At 44.4% G+C, this 20,715-nt stretch overlaps 1 protein-coding gene across 1 annotated transcript in view; it reads right to left on the reverse strand.

Annotated features, from left to right (window-relative positions):
* Nucleotides 1–18,042, reverse strand: part of LOC144482122 (NACHT, LRR and PYD domains-containing protein 3-like) — a 49,555-nt gene extending 31,513 nt beyond the window's left edge. Inside the window, exons 1-4 of the mRNA XM_078201352.1 lie at nt 17,365–18,042; nt 11,234–11,320; nt 6,397–6,567; nt 4,586–4,756 (exon numbers count right to left, since the gene is read on the reverse strand). Coding sequence (XP_078057478.1) covers nt 4,586–4,756; nt 6,397–6,567; nt 11,234–11,320; nt 17,365–17,942 — 1,007 coding nt within the window. The 5' untranslated portion in view covers nt 17,943–18,042. The remainder of the gene's footprint in view (nt 1–4,585; nt 4,757–6,396; nt 6,568–11,233; nt 11,321–17,364) is intronic.
* Nucleotides 18,043–20,715: the final 2,673 nt, after the last annotated feature.

Consider the following 20,715-nt stretch of genomic DNA (forward strand, 5'->3'; position numbering starts at 1 on the left):
AGCACTGAATGAGGTCAATACAATTCCAATGCCTTTGTTTCATGTAGTGACGGCTCCAGGGAAATTATAAAACATTCACAGAAACAGCAACAGTGCTGGAGATGGTGGAAGATTTATTACACTGAATGGCTGTGTGGGAGACTCATGCAAAACATGTCTGTATCACTGAATCTCTATCCTCCCTGACACATATCCCATGTCCCTGGCCTGTGGTCCATGGGGTTCCTCATCATGAAGCATCTGGTCAACATTGTATTGCATCACACTTTCTTCAAAGCTTCTCCATTCTAGATCCAGGTTGTGTGGAACACAGCACAACACCTGGACATTTGAGACCCTTGCTGGGTATATTGAAGGGCTCCATCAGATCTATCTTTAGAAACCTTATGGCCTGCTCAATGGTCACTCCAATTGCCCTGTAGCAGCTGTGTGTCTCTCATCTGTAACTATGTTTGGGCACAATTACCCATCCCTTCAGTGGGTAGCACTGGTCTTTCTTAATTCATGGGATGATGGTGTCACTGGCAATGCCAACACTTGTTCCCATCCACAACTGTCCTTGAGAAGGGGATGGTGAACCATCTTGTTAAATTCTGAAGACCCTCTGGTACAATGCCTTTAGGAAGGGACATTCAGGATTATGATCCCACATCAGTGATGGAAAAGCAATATATTCCAAGTCAGGTTGGTGTCTGGCTTGGGAGGGAATCTGAAGGTTGTTGGTGTTCCATTCTTCTGATATTCTTGCCCATCTAGGGGATAGAAAAGTCTTCCTATTTTCTATCACCTAACCAGCATAGGCTTGTGTCTTTGATGGGAGAGTAACAATGGAACTTCATGTGCCTGTAGAAGAGAGCACGAAACGTCAGGAAATGAACTACAAATGGTGGCAGCGTCCAGATCTTGCCATCCTTACTTGGCTTGGGTCACTGTCTGTGTGGAGTTTGCACATTCTCCTCGTGTCTGCGTGGGTTTCCTCCGGGTGCTCCGGTTTCCTCCCACAGTCCAAAGATGTGCGGGTTAGGTTGATTGACCATTCTAAATTGCCCCTTAGTATCCTGAGATGCGTAGGTTAGAGGGATTAGCAGGGTAAATGTATGGGCTTGTAGGGATAGGGCCTGGGGTGGGATTGTGGTCGGTGCAGACTCGATGGGCCGAATGGCCTCTTTCTGTGCTGTAGGGTTTCTATGATTCTATGATTCTTACACCGAGTAGCAGCAGCACTGGAGCTGGGAGATCAACAGGCAGGGTGGGAAATCGCTGATTGTGATACTGGTTGTGGAGCGGAGAGCGAGCGGTCGAATGGATGGGCACAGGAGACCCTCCGGCACCTGCAACACATAGAGCTTGTGTACCCATCACCGGTCACATGGAACCGGCTAAAGGACATGTTGGAATGTACATTTTGTTACAAACTATGTCTTGAAGAAATATACTGAATATTGAAGGATATTGAATTTGATGATCAGCCATGAACAAAAAGAATGGTGGATCAGGCTCGAAGGGCCGAATGGCCGACTCCTGCTTCTAGTTTCTATTTTAATCATGTTTCTCTGCAGGTTATGTTGTCGGCACCGTGCTATCTGTAGCCGGTTTCCTTTATTGTTACTGGAGCAGTATAATTGACATCATGTTGATTTTACTCTGAACTAATGCAGTGTTCTGTTGTTTCAGTGTTTTCCCTGGGATGGCAGAGTAGAGCTTGATTGCGGGTGATTGACAGGTTATGTCATGTGACTGAGGGACAGCTATTTTTCACAGAGCATTCTAGTTTCAATTCTGCTTTCAGAAGCTGCTTGAAGTTAAGACAAACAGCAGTGCTGTTTCCCTCTCTGAAGTTGGAGTTTTTTCTGTTTAAGTGTTGCTGTGTTGGAAGCTGTCAGAGACTGGGGTTACCTCTCTGCAGTTCGGCTGTTCGGAGGCGACATTCTTCTCTGAAAACAATTGTCTGTTGGCTCTCCGCAAGTGTTTAAAATCTGGAAATCGGCAACACATGAGCATACTTGTTTTTTGTGCTAACTAATGTTGGAAAAGGCTGTATGTCTGTGGGTATTGCATTATATTGGAACAACAGAGATAGCTAGCTGTTAAGAGTTACACTGTGTCATGTTTAAGTCTTGCAATTGGGAAAGGTTATGCTAATTCTTGTTGTTATATTCTAACTGCATTCTTAAATAAACTGTGTTTGATAAAAGCATCCTAGTGTGTCACTTGATTCATACCTGGAGTGAAACACCTCATGCTCATCAATGCCAAAATCAAATGTAAAACCGAGGGCCCAGGCTAACTTCACAAAACACCTTGGAGTTTCTGGTCTGCATCTTAACAATTGCCTCCATTCACTCTTTACTCTTCCTCACAAATCAAGGGCTGTGTGACTGGGTGACGTGTGCCCCCTGTCAGCATGTGAACGGGTCCTCAGAGTCACCATCACATTATTCCCCTACACCCAGGGCACAAAAATCAATGTGATTGACATTCCACTGCATTGGGATCAGAGAGAGAGAAATCACAGGAATCAGTGAAAATTCAGGTTCTGGTTCATAACTTCCAACCCCTGGGCCTTTATAGTGTTTTTCAGCACAGAAAGAGGCCCTTCGGCCCATCGTGTCTGTGTCACCCATCAAGCAGCAATCTATTCTAATCCATTTCCAGCACTTGCTCCATAGCCTTGTCTGCTGCGGCATTTCAAGTGCTTGTCTGAATGCTTCTTAAATGTTGCGAGTGTTCCTGACTCCACCACCCTTTCAGACAGTGAGATCCAGATTCCCACCACCCTCTGGGTGAAAAAACTTCTCCACAGAACCATAGAATCCCCACTGTGCAGAAGGTGCCCAATCGCCTCATCGACTCTGCACTGACTCTCCGAAAAAGCCAGGCCCACACAACTGCTTATCACTGGACATTTACCATGGCAAATCCACAAACTACATATCTTTAGACATGAAATGATAATTTAGCATGGTCGATCCACCTAACCTACACATCTTTGGACTGTGGGAGGAAACCAGAGTACCTGACGGAAACACGCACACATGGGGGGAACATGCAAGCTCCACACAGGCAGTCACCCGAGGCCAGAATTAAACAAAGGTCCCTGACGTTGTGAGGCAGCAATGCTAACCACTGTGCCATCTTCAATTCTCCTCTGAAACTCCTCCCCAATGCCTTAAATCTATGACCCTGATTATTGACTCCTATAACCAAGAGGAAAGGTTTATTTCTATAATTTGATACAAGTCCACATGGTCGTCCCCCAGCCTTCCCTGTCTGAAAAAAATAACAGGAGCATTGACATACAGATGGATCTGTGCGTACTTGTCCACTGATCCCTGAAAGTGGTAACACAGGTGGATAACTTGGTCCACAAGGCATGCAGCATGCTTGCTTCATTGGCCAGGGCATCAAGTATAAAAGTTGGCAAGTTATGTTACAGCTGTATTAAACTTTAGTTAGGCCCAACATGGAATATTGCGTGCCGTGCTGATCATCAGACAACCAGAAGGATGTGGCTGCTTTGGAGAAGGTACAAAGAAGGTTTACAAGGATGTTGCCTGGTCTGGTTAAGGTATGAAGAGAAGTTGAATAAACTCGGATTGTTTTCACTAGAAAGACGGAGGCTGAGGGGTGACCTGATAGAGGCAGATATATGGTTGATAGTTGGAGTCTTTTCCCCAGGGTGGAAAGATCAAGTGTAAGACAGGACAGTTTCAAGGCAAGAGGGGAAAAGTTTAGAGGATACGTGCGGGGAAAGTTTTCACACAGAGAGTGGTGAGTGCCTCGAATGCACAGCCAGTGAAGTTGACGGAAGCAGGCACGTTCCCAATGTTCAAGGTTTATCTTGATAGAAACATGAACGCGAGATGAACAGAGGAATAGAAACTGCGTATGAGCAATAAGTACTGGGTCTGAATAAGAATGAGTCGTCGCCGCAGGCTTGGTGGGCCGAAGGGCCTGTTCCTGTGCTGCATGGCTCTTTGTTCTTCTTTGTACATGAATGTTAAAATCACCCGTGATTATTGCAGTATGTTTTTACAAGACCCCATTAATATTCCTGTGTACTGTGTCGGAGATTCTGAATACTGTTCGGGGCCTATAAATGATTCCCACAAGTGATCTTTTAACTTTGTTAATTCTTATCTCTACCCAAACTGATTCTGCATCTTGATCATTTGAATCAAGTTCACCTCTCGCTACTGTACTGACATCTGTTACTAACAGTGAGACTCCACCACCATGTCCTGTCCTCCATTTACTGTCATCCACTCACTCTCCCCCTTTTCACAAATCAATGGATGTTGTGTCCGGGGAGAGCTGTGCGCATCTGAGGAGGAGGAGAGGACCTCAGAGGGTGAACCATAACATTATTCCCCCAGTCCCTCAACATAAGGATTTGTGGGACTGATATCCCATTGCTCAGGGATCAGAGAGAGAAACAACAGGAGTCAGAGGAAAAGCAGTTTTCCTTATACATAACTGACGCCAATAGTAATGGGCAGTGTTTTTTATACAAATACCAGTGGTGAAATTATATTATTGAATATTCAGTTATTATAAACACAATCTCACACAGTCTGCTACTTACTGCAGTTCCTGTATTTTACAGTCCGGATTCCTCAGAGCCACAGACAGCAGTTTCACTCCTGAATCTCCCAGTTTATTGTCACCCAGATTCAGATCTATCAGTGAGCGGTTTGTACTGAGAGCAGAGGCCAGGTCCTTGGCACAAGAATCAGTGAGCGTGTTACGATAGAGACTGGAGATCAGAGAGAGAAAAATAACAGGAATCAGGGTAAATCCACAGTGTTTTTAAGAATAAGATCATTAACAATAATAATGTACAGCGCGGGACATTCAAGAAACACAACTTCAGTTGATACAGAAGGCAAAATTCTATTGATGCTGTAAATCTGAAATATGAATAAAATATGTTGGAGACTCTCATCAGGTCAGGCAATATCTGTGAAGATAAAAACAGATTTAGTTGCAGTTCAATTAGCGAAACTTAGAAATTGGAAGTAGCAGTGAATTAAATTGTTTTAAGTGACAGGGAGCTGGGGATGGATGGGTGACAAGGAAAGAACAAAATGGAAGTGCCGGACTGATAGAGGCAGATATATGGTTGATAGTTGGAGTCTTTTCCCCAGGGTGGAAAGGTCAAATACAAGACGGGACAGTTTGAAGGCAAGAGGGGAAATGTTTAGAGGATACGTGCGGGGAAAGTTTTCACATAGAGAGTGGTTGGTGCCTCGAATGCACAGCCAGTGAAGTTGACGGAAGCAGGCACGTTCCCAATGTTCAAGGTTTATCTTGATAGAAACATGAACGGGAGATGAACAGAGGAATAGAAACCGCGTATGAGCAATAAGTACTGTGTCTGAATAAGAATGAAGAGTCGCTGCAGGCTTGGTGGGCCGAAGGGCCTGTTACTGTGCTGCATGGGTCTTTGTTCTTCTTTGTACATGAATGTTAAAATCACCCGTGATTATTGCAGAATGTTTTTACAAGACCCCATTAATATTCCTGTGTACTGTGTCGAAGATTCTGAATACTGTTCGGGGCCTATAAAAGATTCCCACAAGTGATCTTTTAACTCTGTTAATTCTTATCTCTACCCAAACTGATTCTGCATCTTGATCATTGGAACTAAGTTCACCTCTCGCTGCTGTACTGACATCTGTTACTAACAGCGAGACTCCACCACCATGTCCTGTCCTCCATTTACTGTTATCTATTCACTCTCCCCCCTTTCACTAATCAATGGATGTTGTGTCGGGGCAGAGCTGTGCACATCTGAGGAGGAGGAGAGAACCTCAGAGGGTGAACCATAACATTATTCCCCCACACCCTCAACATAAGGATTTGTGGGACTGACATCCCATTGCTCAGGGATCAGAGAGAAACATAGAAACCCTACACTGCAGAAGGAGGCCATTCGGCCCATCGAGTCTGCACCGACCACAATCCCACCCAGGCCCTACCCCCACATATTTTACCCGCTAATCCCTCTAACCTACGCATCCCAGGACTCTAAGGGACAATTTTTAACCTGGCCAATCAACCTAACCCGCACATCTTTGGACTGTGGGAGGAAACCGGAGCACCCGGAGGAAACCCACGCAGACACGAGGAGAATGTGCAAACTCCACACAGACAGTGACCCGAGCCGGGAATCGAACCCGGGACCCTGGAGCTGTGAAGCAGCAGTGCTAACCACTGTGCTACCATGCCGCCCATAAGAGAGAAGCAACAGGAGTCAGAGGAAAAGCAGTTTTCCTTATTCATAACTGACGCCAATAGTAATGGGCAGTGTTTTTTATACAAATACCAGTGGTGAAATTATATTGTTGAATATTCAGTTATTATAAACACAATCTCACACAGTCTGCTACTTACTGCAGTTTCTGTATTTTACAGTCCGGATTCCTCAGAGCCACAGACAGCAGTTTCACCCCTGAATCTCCCAGTTTATTGTCACCCAGATTCAGATCTATCAGTGAGCGGTTTGTACTGAGAGCAGAGGCCAGGTCCTCGGCACAAGCATCTGAGAGATCATTAACATTCAGACTGGAGATCAGAGAGAGAAAAATAACAGGAATCAGGGTAAATCCACAGTGTTTTTAAGAATAAGATCATTAACAATAATAATGTAAAGCGCGGGACATTCAAGAAACACAACTTCACTTCATACAGAAGGAAAAATTCTGTTGATGCTGTAAATCTGAAATATGAATAAATATGTAGGAAATTCTCATCAGGTCAGGCAATATCTGTGAAGATAGGAACAGATTTAGTTTCAGTTCAATTAGCTAAAATTAGAAATTGGAAATAGCGGTGAATTCAATTGTTTTAAGTGACAGGGAGCTGGGGATGGGCGAGTGACAAGGAAAGAACAAAATGGAAGTGTCGGAGTGATTAAATGTCAAAAAGGATGATGGTGAAAGGGAAGAGCACAGGATTCCCATGTCCTTACCCTGAGTCACAGGGAGGGACATGGGATGGTCAGTGGCTCAGGAATGGAGTGTGTGGTGGGGTTGAAGATGATGAGAGAGAAACCTTTTTCACACGGCCAGTGGTTCGGGACTGGAATTCACAGCCGGGGAGTGTGGTGGAGGTCGGCTGCATTGAAGCAGTCAAAAAGGAATTAGATGATTATTTGAATATAAACAATGGGCCAGGATACGAGAAAAACGCTGGGGAATGACACAAATTCCTAATGCTAATTTGGTGAGCTGGTGCAGACACGATGGGCCAAATGGCCTCATTGCGCTCCGTAAGAATTCTGTGAAGATATTGGTTGGAAATGTATCGATATTTCAACTGGAAGTTGGTGATGTTGCAGTGTGGACAGTGTTAGTAGCCATAGCGCTCAATGAAATATTAATATTTCTCTCCAATGGAGAGAGACAATTAGTTACATGTAGCTTCAGGGACACAACTTAGTAAATGTGGGGCAATGGGAGGAGGTGGGACTCCATGAACCCCACAGCCAGTACGAGGACCAAACCCTCAACATTAGCGTCATTCTACATGACACTCGAGACACCGAGACAACTGAACTAACCAACTCCACACTATTGCCAAAATGGGCACATAAATATCTGACAGGTTCGGGAAATCCGTGCACTCAGGCAGCACAGGCAGAATCACTGAATTGTTAAAGGAGGCCATTCGGCCCAGTGTCTGCACTGACTCTCCGATTGAGAAAAGCACTAAGTGGCATTCCCCCAAAACCCTGTGCATTCCAGAGCTTAACCACTCGCTGCAGGGGAAGACCCCATTCAGGCAATGCTGGCACCAGATTTAAAGGCAGCCAGCAGCACTTTTAAAGGCTCTGAAGGTTAATGAACAAAGGGCTGAAATGGCAGATTAAACTCAATTCCCTGACACTACCCTGGAAATTCTCAAGGCTATATCGGTTTGGAGGGAGGTTTTGTTCCCTCCGGACTGGAGGACGAGTCCTGTCACATCAACCGAAACAAGTCTGGATAGAAACTGCCGAGGGCCAGAGCAGGCAGCACGTGGCTGCAGTGAGGCAGAAGGATCAATAACCTGATATGTTCTGACAACGTGAGCGTTAAACTTACAGACTGATATGTGAATAAGGATGAAAGAGAAATTGTGGAAAGAACATCTCCACCCAGACACTGGCAATGCCCAGACAGCAGCATCAATCTTCAGAAACATGTCAGCCTCTCTGTGAAGGGTTCCGGTCAGTCAGAGATGACTGCTGCACTGCCGACACTGAGTGACCATCCCGGTGGTCCCATGATGGGCACTCTGGCAGCACCATAGGCTTGTGTGTGTCTTTGATAGGTGAGTAACAATGGAAATTTATGTGCTTGTAGAAGATGGCACACAATGTCAGAGAAGGAGCTAAGAGTGACAGTGTCTGGATTGTGTCATCCTTATGCCAATGGAAGATGCAGTGCTGGAGCTGGGAGACCTGGATGCTGGGTGGGCAATCGCTGATGGTGAGATGGGCTGTGGATCCAGAGAGAGTGAGTGAGTGAATGGATTGGCATAGGAGAGACTCTGCTGCTGAGTCCAAAACCGGGTGCTTGTGTGTCCTCCATTGGACACATGGAGCTCTGGATTAGGAACAGTCTCCAGGACATGTTGGAATGTGCATTACCCTCTAACATTCTTCACTCTCTCACAAATCAACAGCTGCTTCGAGAGGGAGACAAGTGTCTACCTCGGAAGAGGAGGAGGGGTTCACAGAGGGTGCTCTGTCACATTATTCCCCATATCCTCCACCAGAGCAGATACTGCCTCACACGATTCGCAAAGGGGTTACAATCTGGCAGCACAGAGCAGCACACACAAATCCGAGCAGCTGACGGAGGCAGGAATAGCTGAGTTCACTCACACTCGCGAGGGGACAGGTCATTGTCAGCTTCAGGAAGATGAAATGTGACTGGAGTCTTTAACAATGCAGCAGATACTGGAGCTGCAGTGAAAGGTATTTTAACATCCGGTGGAGTTTCCAAAGGCTCTGTGTATCCATACTCAAAGGATGGAGGAGGCCAGCAGTGTTACCATGTCTTAGGTATGAGCACAAATAGCATCCTCCACAGAGAGATTGGTGACCTTCATGGAGAGTCACATCCAGCCTCTCACCCACAGGAAATACACATGAACCTGTATGTTCTCACCACCTCCATGAGCTCTGTGGAACACGGGCTGCGGGAGGGGTGGGAAAATGTGCCTGGAGTCACTGTCAGGACCTCCCCAGCTGAGCAGGGAGGGTCCAGTTTGCCCTGAATGGATAGAGGAGCGGCTGCCTGCAGCATTTGGGAGCTCCTCTCAGGATGCCCCTGGTGTGAGCAGTGGGTCCTCTTCTGCTCCGACTGTGACACAAGCACCTCATGAAGCTATGATGACAGAGACAACGCCAGCATCTGTGCAGAGGACCCGCAGTTGGCCGGATCCTTCCAGGATCCAGGAAATCCGAGCACAAAGGCCACGGTCATCGAAATTCTCAGAGGAGAGGAGAGGAGTAAGATGCTGCCTGCAGCTCAGTGGAAAGTGCAGGGATGGGAGTGGTTGCCATGGTGGGGTTGCTTCCTTGGGTTTCACAGGGTTATACTTTGTTGTTACTGGTCACTTTGTTCTGTATGTATTTTCAAGAAATTCAGAGATTGAGCACCACTAAAAAACTCCTTCACCATATTACTGGGTCTTTAACAGTTCACTGGGAATGTGAGATGGGAAATACAGCACTGAATGAGGTCAATACAATTCCAATACCTTTGTTTCATGTAGTGACGGCTCCAGGGAAATTATAAAACATTCACAGAAACAGCAACAGCGCTGGAGATGGTGAAGATTTATTACACTGAATGGCTGTGTGAGTTAAGCTTCATGGAAAATATGTCTGCATTAAGAGGAGGCCGAGATTAATCATTCTACTCAGCACTTCTGGCTGAAGATGGCACTGATGCTCTGGGTTCCCTCATCAGTAATGATGGAATTTTTGTGGCATGTTTATAGAATCATAGAATTCCCACAGTGTAGAAGGAGGCCCTTTGGTCCATCGAGTCTTCACCAATTCTTTGAAAGAATATCATAACCAGGCCCTATCTCTGGAACTCCACATATATGGCCCACTAATCCCCGTAACCTACACACCGAGACACCTCGGGACAAATTAGCATAGCCAATCAACCGAACCTGCAGGTCTTTGGAGTGTGGGAGAAAATTGGAGTACCCAGGGGAAACCCACACAGACACTGGGAGAATGTGCAAACTCTACACAAAGTCACCCAAGGCCGGAATTGAACCCTGGTACCAGGCGCTGTGAGGCAGCAGTGCTAACCACTGTGCCACCGTGTCGCCTAATGTAACCGGCATGTCCAACATTTTGTGGCATGTCCAGCATTTTTTATGACTGTATATGGCAAGAGAGCAGATCTCTGATTGATCCATTGGTTTTGGTGTGATTGAGCTCCGTCTATCATATGGTCCGCTCTGTGTTCTGGTGGCCGTGTGCTGGAGCTTCACCAGGTTCACATCTCATTTTTAGGTAAACCCAAGTCTCATTTGGTAGTATATGCAAAGAAAATGAGTCGTTATAACACAGCACTGGTTGCTGGGGAAAGCCACTGTCAGCTTCCTATAAATGAAAGGTACAGTCCTATGCATTCTATTTTAAGATGCTCCTTAAGCGCCGTTTAACATAAATTTGAGAGTGGATCCCTCAGGATAAAACTCATCAGAATTCCATGTAATTTGTAATCTCCCTTACCAATACACAGCAGTTTCCTACATTTAATCAAACTGAGAAGCCGACAAACATAAACATCTATAATCTGAATGACAAATTAAACTAAACTGAACATGTGACCAGCCATATTTGATAATTCTATAAACATTTAATTGATTTGTCCATCTTTTTTATTCTCATGAACGGTTTTGAAAATAATTATAAATGATTAGTTAATTCTTTCACTCCTGAATCTCGCAGTTTATTGGAACTCAGGTTCAGACACGTCACTGACTGGTTTGTACTGAGAGCAGAGGTGAGAATATCTGAGGCTGTTACTCTCCAAACTGGAGATCAGAGAGAGAAAGATTTCAGGAATCAGAGTGAATCCGTGGTGTTTGACACGAATACTAACAGGAATGATGTGGAATGGTTATTAATGACACTATTACTGACACTGATAATAATTTACAGTGTCAGACATCCACTGATTATTAACACAATCTCACATAGTCTGATACTTACTCCAGTATCTGTATTTTACATTCTGGATTCCTCAGAGCCGCAGACAATAGTTTCACTCCTGAATCTCCCACTTGATTGCGACCCAGACTAAATGGAAAAAGTGAGAAACACATTAAATTTAGATTAATGTTCAGCAGAAAAATAGCTCAATCTATTTTTGTGTCAGAAACTTAGCACCAGTGGTGACCTGATTCAAGTTACGATACTATACCTCACCCAAGTTGATCTTTCTCTACACCCTAGCTGTGACTGTAACACTGAATTCTGGACTCTTTCCTTTCCTATGTACGTTACGCTTTGGCACTAATAAATGTGACAATATTAAATCAGATAATATCAAATCCTTTCTGTTGAATGGAAAAGGCAATAGTCAGCATTGAAACAATTGAACAATTAACTCCCACTGGTTTGCCTACTGGGGGAAACCACTTTTACACCTCTCAAAAAGTATATTTTGTTTAATTGTCCATGGGATATGGCTGTCGCTGGCTAGACCAGCATTTATTTCCCACTGCTAATGGCCCCTAGATGAGGTGATACCCACATCCTGTGAACAAGCAAGTAATTTTTAAACATGTTCCACATTCTGGTCTCATTTCTTGATCATCAGAATTACCCTCCTGAATCTCACTGACCCTGCTAAGTTTCTGGAAATTCAAATCATTTCTGCTGTTACATAAATCCAGGATTTTCTGAGAATTGTACATTTTACTGGGAGTTAAATGATAAAGCTGTGAGAGTGGATCGCTCGGGATTCCCTGTGCTTCTTAACTATTATGATGTGGAGATGCCGGCGTTGGACTGGGGTGAACACACTAAGAGTTTTAACAACACCAGGTTAAAGTCCAACAGGTTTATTCAGAAGACAAACACGGGACATGGTGGACAGAGTACCCTTCGTCGTCCAGTACTTCCCCGGAGCGGAGAAGATATGGCATCTCCTCCAGAGCCTTCAACATGTCATTGATGAAGACGAACATCTCGCCAAGGCCATCCCCACACCCCCACTTCTTGCCTTCAAACAACCGCGCAACCTCAACCAGACCATTGTCCGCAGCAAACTATCCAGCCTTCAGGAGAACAGTGACCACGACACCACACAACCCTGCCACAGCAACCTCTGCAAGACGTGCCGGATCATCGACACGGATGCCATCATCTCACGTGAGAACACCATCTACCAGGTACACGGTACCTACTCTTGCAACTCGGCCAACATTGTCTATCTGATACGCTGCAGGAAAGAATGTCCCGAGGCATGGTACATTGGGGAAACCATGCAGACGCTACGACAACGGATGAATGAACACTGCTCGACCATCACCAGGCAAGACTGTTCTCTTCCTGTGGGGGAGCACTTCAGCAGTCACGGGCATTCAGCCTCTGTTCTCCAGGTAAGCATTCTCCAAGGCGGCCTTCACGACACACGACAGCGCAGAGTCGCTGAGCAGAAACTGATAGCCAAGTTCCGCACACATGAGGACGGCCTAAACCGGGATGTTGGATTTATGTCACATCATCAGTAACCCCCACAGCTTGCTTCCTGGACTTGCAGGCTGTCCTGTCTGGAGACAATACACATCTCTTTAACCTGTGCTTAATGCTCCCTCCACCCACACTGTCTGTATCTTTAAGATCTGGTTGGCTGTAGGGATTCGCATTCTAATCAGTATTCTGTAACTTGATTTTGTGTCTCTGTGCCCTGTTTGAGAGCACATTTCCACTCCATCTGATGAAGGAGCAGCGCTCCGAAAGCTAATGGTATTTGCTACCAAATAAACCTGTTGCACTTTAGCCTGGTGTCGTTAAAACTCTTAACTATTGACATTGTATCATCTGTATAATATCTCAGGGTGAGTTAAAGTGTGAAACTGTGCTAACTGTTGCATTAAGGTCCATCCCCTAGATTTTACAAAAGGAAAGATTATTCTCCCATTAGAAAGCTGAAATGTTTCTGTTTGATTAGTTTATAGGGGAGGGGTGTCTCCCGCTACATTCCACAGTAAACAGGCTCTACATTTTCTGCAGGTACATAGAACAGTACAGCTCAGAACAGCCTCTTCGGCCCATGATGTTGTGCCGAGCTTTATCTGAAACCAAGATCAAGCTATCCCACTCTCTATCATCCTGGTGTGTGGCTAGTGTTCTATCTCCGGGAATTACCGGGAGTTCCCTCTTCCTGGTAGATCCTCACATAGGAAAAGGATTATCCGAAAATCCTGTTTCATATCACTGACAGTTTGACTGGGGATTTTCCAGCAGCAGGTTTCCTCATTCAGGAAATTCTGGTTTCCTTGGCTCAGATGTAAGCTCTGCAGTCCTGCCACATTTAGCTGTGAATGGAGTGCATAATGAAAGAACAGAAGGAGGAGGATCCAAAAATATCCCATCCTCATGATGGAGGAGACTCGCACATCAGTACAAGATATGGCTCAAATATTAGTAACTAACTTCAGTGGCTGAACCATCCAGAGGGCCCCAACATCACAGATATCAGCTCATTCCATTCACTCCACATGATGTCAAGAAATAGTTAAAGTTAATGGATACTGCAAAGACCACAGATCTTGACAATATTCCAGTAACTGTACTGAAGATTACTGCTCCAGAAGTTGCTCTGTTCCTCGCCAAGTTGTTCCAGTGAAGCTACAACACTGATGTTTACCCAAAATAGTGGGACATTGTCCAGATATGACCGTAAACAAAAAGGAGAGAACAAATCCAATCTGTCCATTTACCACCCCATCAGTCTACTCTCGATCATCAGCACAGTAATGGAAGGCTAACAAGACTAACAAGTGACACTTAATTAGCAATGACCTGCTATCTGACTTGAAGCTTGTTTTTACTCAGGGACACTCAGCCCCCGACCTCATTACAGCCTTGATGCCAACACGGACAACAGAGCTGAACTCAGGATGAGAGGGGAGACTGTCTGCCCTTGACATCAAGGCAGCATATGGCTACATGTAGCAAAAAGGGAGCCAGAGAAAAACTGAAGTCAATGGAAATTAGTGAAAAAAACCTCTCTGCCGGTTGGAGCAACGATGTGGAGATGCCGGCGTTGGACTGGGGTAAACACAGTAAGAAGTTTAACAACACCAGGTTAAAGTCCAACAGATTTATTTGGTAGCAAAAGCCACACAAACTTTCCAAGCCCCTTCTTCAGGTGAGTGGGAATTCTGTTCACAAACAGAGCTTATAAAGACCACAGACTCAATTTACATGAATAATGGTTGGAATGCGAATACTTACAACTAATCAAGTCTTTAAGAAACAAAACAATGGGAGTGGAGAGAGCATCAAGACAGGCTAAAAAGATGTGTATTGTCTCCAGGCAAGACAGCCAGTGAAAGTCTGGAGCAACACCAGCACAAAGGAAGATAGTTACGGTTGTTGGACCATCTACAAGATGCAGTGCAACAACTCACCATGGCTCCTTACTCAGCACTGTCCAGTCTTGTGATTTCTATCCCTGGAAGGACAAGGGCAGCAGATGAATGGAAACATCACCACCTGGAAGTTCCCTTCCAAGATACACACCATCCTGACTTGGAAATATATCATCGTTCCTTCACAGTGACTGGGTCAAAATCCTGGAACTCTCTCTCTCACAGCTCTGTGGGTGCACCTACACCACAGGAGTCCCGAAATGCAATTCCAGTGATATAATTGTAAGCATAGTTGCTTTCCAAGTAGTTGATACGGTTTAATTCCCAGCTATCTCAGTTTGTCGGAGTGGGTGAAGAGAGGGTCATCTCATGTCCAGGAAATCACAGCAGGAATTTCTCAGGGCAGTGTCCTCGGCCCAACCATCTTCAGCTGCTTCATCAATTACACTTCCTCCATCATCAGGTCAGAAGTGCAGATGTTTGCTGAAGTCTGCACAACGTTCAGCACCATTCTCAACTCCGCAAGACAGTGATGCAGGACCTGTCCATATTTAGCAAGGCTTGAACAATATTCAAAGGAGATGACCATCTCCACCAAGAATGAATACAATCATCTCACTTTACATTCAATGGGATTATCATCACCTGAATCCTGACTACCAGCACCTTCGATGCTACCACTGGCCAGAAACAGACTAGACATATCATTACTGTGGCTTTTAGAGAAGATTAAAGGCCAGGAACTCTGCGCAGAGTAACTCACCTCCTGACTTCCAAATACATTTCCACCTTCTACAAGACACATGTCAGGAATTTGATTGAATACCATCCACTTGTCTGCATGAGTGCAGCTCAAGATTCAGGAAGGTCACCACCATCCAGGATAACTCTGCTTGTTGACTGGTTCTCCACCCATCACCTTCAACACTCATTCCATCCACCACAGAGATAGAGCGAGCAGTGTGTACCATCGACAAGATGCAGTGCAACAACTCCCAATGACCCGTTACACAGCACCTTCCAAACTTGTGATTTCTATCCCTTGAAAGACCAGATAAATGGAAACATCACCATCTGGAAGTTTCCTTCAAAAATACACACCATCCTGACTTGGAAATATATTGCCGTCCCTTCACAGTGACTGGGTCAAATGTCCTGGGACACTCTTTCGCACAGCACTGTGCGCACCAACACAACGAGTCCCTAAATGCAATGATGGTGATATAATAGTGAGCATCGTTGCTTTCCAAGCAGTTGATACGGGTTCAATTCCCAGCTATCTCAGTTTGTTGGAGTGGATGAAGAGGGGGCCAGGAACCAGTAACCACAACCTAAATTCATTTTAGTCAAGTCTGCGGCTCCAGGCTGGAGCAGTAGTGTTAAACTTAGCCGAGGGTCGGAGGGGAGTTGATCATTCAGCTACTCTGAGCCAGTCCACGTTTAGTTCAAAAGGGAAATGGTAAATCTAATAGCGACACGGAGGAAACTAAATTAATTGGTTGGTAAAAATAAATGCCGCTTGCGATTGGATTTATACTTTTGTGAATTGGAAGATGCAACCGAAAGGGTCAATGGTGGTTCTGCTGTTGATGTGGTGGACATGGATATTCAAAAATCATCAGATGAAATCTGAGTCATATGAATAAGCAATATAAAATAATCGGTAGAATTGTTCACGGATTGCAGGATCAGAGGGACTGGATGTATATGTGCATCGATCATTGCCGTTAGCAGGGCAAGTGTAGGTAGCAATTAATAAAGAACACAGCATCTTGGGCTTTACTGTTATATAATAATTTATGTTTGTGGGCAGTGGACAATAATTCATGAGTTTAAGTTTAATTTGTGTTTCTGTGCTTGTGAGCTCAGAAAGGGCCAAAACTTTAATTTCACTTCATGTTAAACAAAGCTGCCTGCCTGCGGGTTTTTGGTTTCAGTTTAAACTGTCCCTACATTTTAATTTAAGGTTTACGACGTTGTAAGAGTTATGGAGGTTTAAAAGAATGGTTGCTTCTATTCAGAGGCCCACAATGAATGATAGAAGCACTGAGTTTCAGTTACAACCAGTTAATCCAGGAAGCAAGACGGACTTCACAGAGGCTGCCAGTAGAGGCAGCGCAACGCAGACATTCAGAAAGCAACCCGAACTGATGATGTCACCAGTGGTCACGTGATTTATAAAAGGGACATTGTCCCAATATAACACACACCGACTGTAATACATAACAGAGGTAGAGCGCAGTAAAATAATCCTGATCATAATTAAAACACAAACTAAGCTGTACCGAACAAGAGAAACTAATTTCTGTATAGCATCGTACAGAATCAGATGGTTTCTGTTGGGAGAGGGAATGATCCTTTTTCAGATTTGAGGGAGGGAGGCCTTTACAGCAATAATTATTTAAAATTCATCCCAATAATGTTTTTATTCATTCAAGGAATGTGGGCATCGCTGGTTTTGCCAACATTTATTGCCCACGAAAATCTGCCTTCTCGAAACGATGTAGTTTTATCAGAGAATCGAGATTTATTACAGGTTCAGAAGGAGGCCAATCGGCCCATCATATCTGCATCTGCTCCCAAACGAGTATTATTACTTTGTGCCATTCTCCCACACTTTGTGACCATTGGACATTGTTTCTCTCTTTACGTCCTCGAATGAACATGCCTCTGTTTTATTAGAACAAAGGAAATGGCTTCTCGACAATGAAAATATCCGCTATGAGACCAAACAGTTACCTCAACTCCTGACATTTGTGCAGACCGAGTCCCAGCCGCTGGAACCCTTCACACTGAATGTAGCATCGCTCCAGATCGAGGTGTTTTATTGTGTCACAGAGTCCAATGACATGAGACAGGACCGCACAGTCAATCGGGGTCAGTCGCAATCCGCTAAATGAAAGTTTTTCCACAGATCCCACTGTGTTCCGAGCCAGTGCTTTATTCTGAGACTCAAACAGGTAGTGGAATGTGTTCAGGAGCTTCCTCTTCCCAGTTTCAGTCTCTGTGTCTCCAATCTGCCCTTCAACCTTCTCCTTCACCCAGTCAATCACTCGACAGGTTGTTTGATGAAGAAATGGACCCAGAAACTCCACCAGGGGTCGAGCTGACTGTGGGGAGGACAGACCAGCAACAAAACGGAGAAATATCTCAAATCGCCCATCTTCCTTGCTGTGGGCTTCATTGAGGAGTTTCACGATCTCCCCGGGATCTGGAGTAAGGAATTGTGTGAGTGCAGCTGCAAACTCTTGGATGGTGAGGTGTGGGAATGTGTAAACCACACTCTGGGCAGAAACATCTCTCTCCAAAAGTTCCATCAGGAACCCAGACAGGAACTGGGAAGGTTGTAGATTGTACTCAATCAAATCTTCATTTCGAAACACAATCTTCTTCTTGGAGACTCCTGTCTAGGCCATCTCACCAAGCTTCAGTAACACATCACGAGGGTTTTCAATCTCTCGGCCATGGTTTTTCAGAATGTTGTAAATATAGTAGGAATATAGTTGGGTGATGGTCTTGGGAACTTGCTGCCGTTTCCTGTCTCTTTGTGTAAAGAAGGGACCCAGTGACAGACCGAGGATCCAGCAGTAGGAAGGGTTGTAACACATGGTGTACAGGATCTCGTTCTCCTCCACGTGTTTGAAAACAGCTGCTGCCACCGTCTGATCTTCAAAAAACTTGTTGAAATATTCCTTCCGTTCATCACCAACAAATGCCAGGATTTCAGCCCAGACACTGATGTCAGCCTTTTCCAATAAATGTAATGCAGTGGGGCGGCTGGTCACTAGCACTGAACATCCTGGGAGCAGCTTGTGCTGTATTAAACTGTACACAATATCAGACACTTCACACCGGATTTCAGGATCTGTGCACATGGACTGAGGTTCTGTATTTCTCCGATTGTCGGCAAAATCAATCCTGTCCTTGAATTCATCCAAACCATCGAATATAAACAGCAATCCCTCTGGGTTCTTCCAGAGCTCTCCCAGAATATCCCCAAAGTAAGGATACTGATCCAATATCAGATTCCTCAGGTTTATTCTACAGTTAATAGTGTTCAAATCCCGGAATTTAAAACTGAAAACAAATTGAAAGTGTGGGTATATTTTCCCAGTGGCCCTGTCATAAACAATCTTTTGTACCATTGTTGTTTTTCCAATTCCCGGCACTCCGCTCACTGCTGCTGAACTCCCAGATTTGGATCTTGAATGGGATTGGTGGAATAATCTCCTAATTTTTTGCAGCAAACTGCCCGTCTGGGAAAAGCTGCTCTGGAACAATTGATCAGTTCGGATTTTTTCCAGTTCTCTCCGGAGATCTTTCTCTCTCCATTCTTCATGGTCTTGGCCTCTTGCCAGCAGTTCATGTTCGACAAGTGCCCGATCTCGAACAGTAGAAATAACCATTAGCTCAGCGTATCGATCAACCAGCTGGAAAATCTTAACCTTCTCCTTTATGAGGATAGTGTTCACTGTCAGTGTTCCAGCTTGTACCCGGAGTGTCTCCTTGTGTTTCTGTTGGAGATCTTCAATGAGAACAGAGAGAATTGTTAGTTGCATTAAAATACCATCTTTTCTGAATTGTTAGACTTACTTTACAGTGTCAGTCAAGGTTTGTGCAGGAATTGAAATTAAGTTATTGGAAACCTCGCTTCACAAGCACCAATTTTCAATTAAAGTTTCAGATCGTGACTTAACTCTAATATTTCCATAAATTTCCATTTTATGAAGGTGATGTTTCCTCTCTGATGGTTAATGCTTTCCAACCTGCCCTTAATACAGACACCTCACTGGGAGTCTGCAAGGATCATGGTTACATGACAGACGATTTTCGGGTCCATTCGTCTGCGAACTAGTCAGTGTTCCCAATGTGCTGCAGAAACGGTAAATGGGATATTGGATATGAATGGGAGATGGAGATTGTAATTGTTCAGGAGTCTCACTGTGACTGCATCCCTCCTTCAACAGGTTCCCTTTCATACTGTGTGAGCATTGGAATACCAACAGTTTTGAACATGGAAAGTTCTCCTATTCTATCAGGCTGTTGCCTGGTCACCCATGTTACTGGGGAGCCGGTTGGCTCAGTTGGTCAGATTGTGGGTCATATTGTGTCAGCAGCATGGGGTCCGATCCCCGTTGTATCTGGGGCAAAATCGGAACCTCACTCCTTGCCTTACCCGTGCCGGAGATCATTCAGCCGTGGTTCAAACCTGCCTTCAGACAGAGAATTCAAAGAATACCCATCCCTTTGTTGTAGTGTATTTCAGTAATCAATAACTATGTTTCAGCAGTTGTACGTGTAGATACATTAACTGTGTTTTGATAACCATTCTGCCATGATGGCAACAAGAAAAAGAACAAGGAGCTACTTTACTAAGTGTAATAGGAAACATTCACAGCTCATTTGAACTGTTTAACAATAATTATAATTCATGGTTAATTATGTTTCTTGTTTCCTCTCACCTAATTTTGGGAAATGGAAAAGGTATTTATCTTCGTTCTTACATTGGGTTTGAAGGAAACCCCTGAATTAAGGGATTATCCTTTCAGTAGAGTAATGTGCTCTCTTTAACTACCATTAGGAAACTAACCAGTAATTTTGTATTAAGCCTAAATATTCCCTTTTCCTCAGAGACATTCTTCAGGTTAATGTTCAATTGTGTGAACACTTGTAGTATCATCATGAAAGAAAATGCATGCAAAGTGGCAAAGAGTATTGGGAAATTAGAGGATTGGGAAATCTTTAACGGTTAACAGAAAGCCATGAAAAAAGCTATAAAGAAAAATAATATGAATTATGAGAGTAAACTAGCTCAGAATATAAAAACGGATCGCAAGCATTTTCACAAATGTACAAAACGAAAAAGAGCAGCTCAAGTAAACATTGGTTCTTTATAGGATGAGAAGGGGGATTGTGATAACTGGAAATGAGAAAATGGCTGAGGCATTGAACAGGTATTTTGTGTCGGTCTTCGCAGTGGAAGACACAAATAACATGCCGAAAATTGATGACAGGAAGTCTCTGGCAAGTGAGGACCGAGAAACTACCATTATCATGAAAGAGATAGTGTTGGACACGTTAATGGGGCTA

This window comes from Mustelus asterias, assembly GCF_964213995.1.
Source record: "Mustelus asterias chromosome 26 unlocalized genomic scaffold, sMusAst1.hap1.1 SUPER_26_unloc_2, whole genome shotgun sequence".
In the NCBI taxonomy this organism is placed as follows: Eukaryota; Metazoa; Chordata; class Chondrichthyes; order Carcharhiniformes; family Triakidae; genus Mustelus; species Mustelus asterias.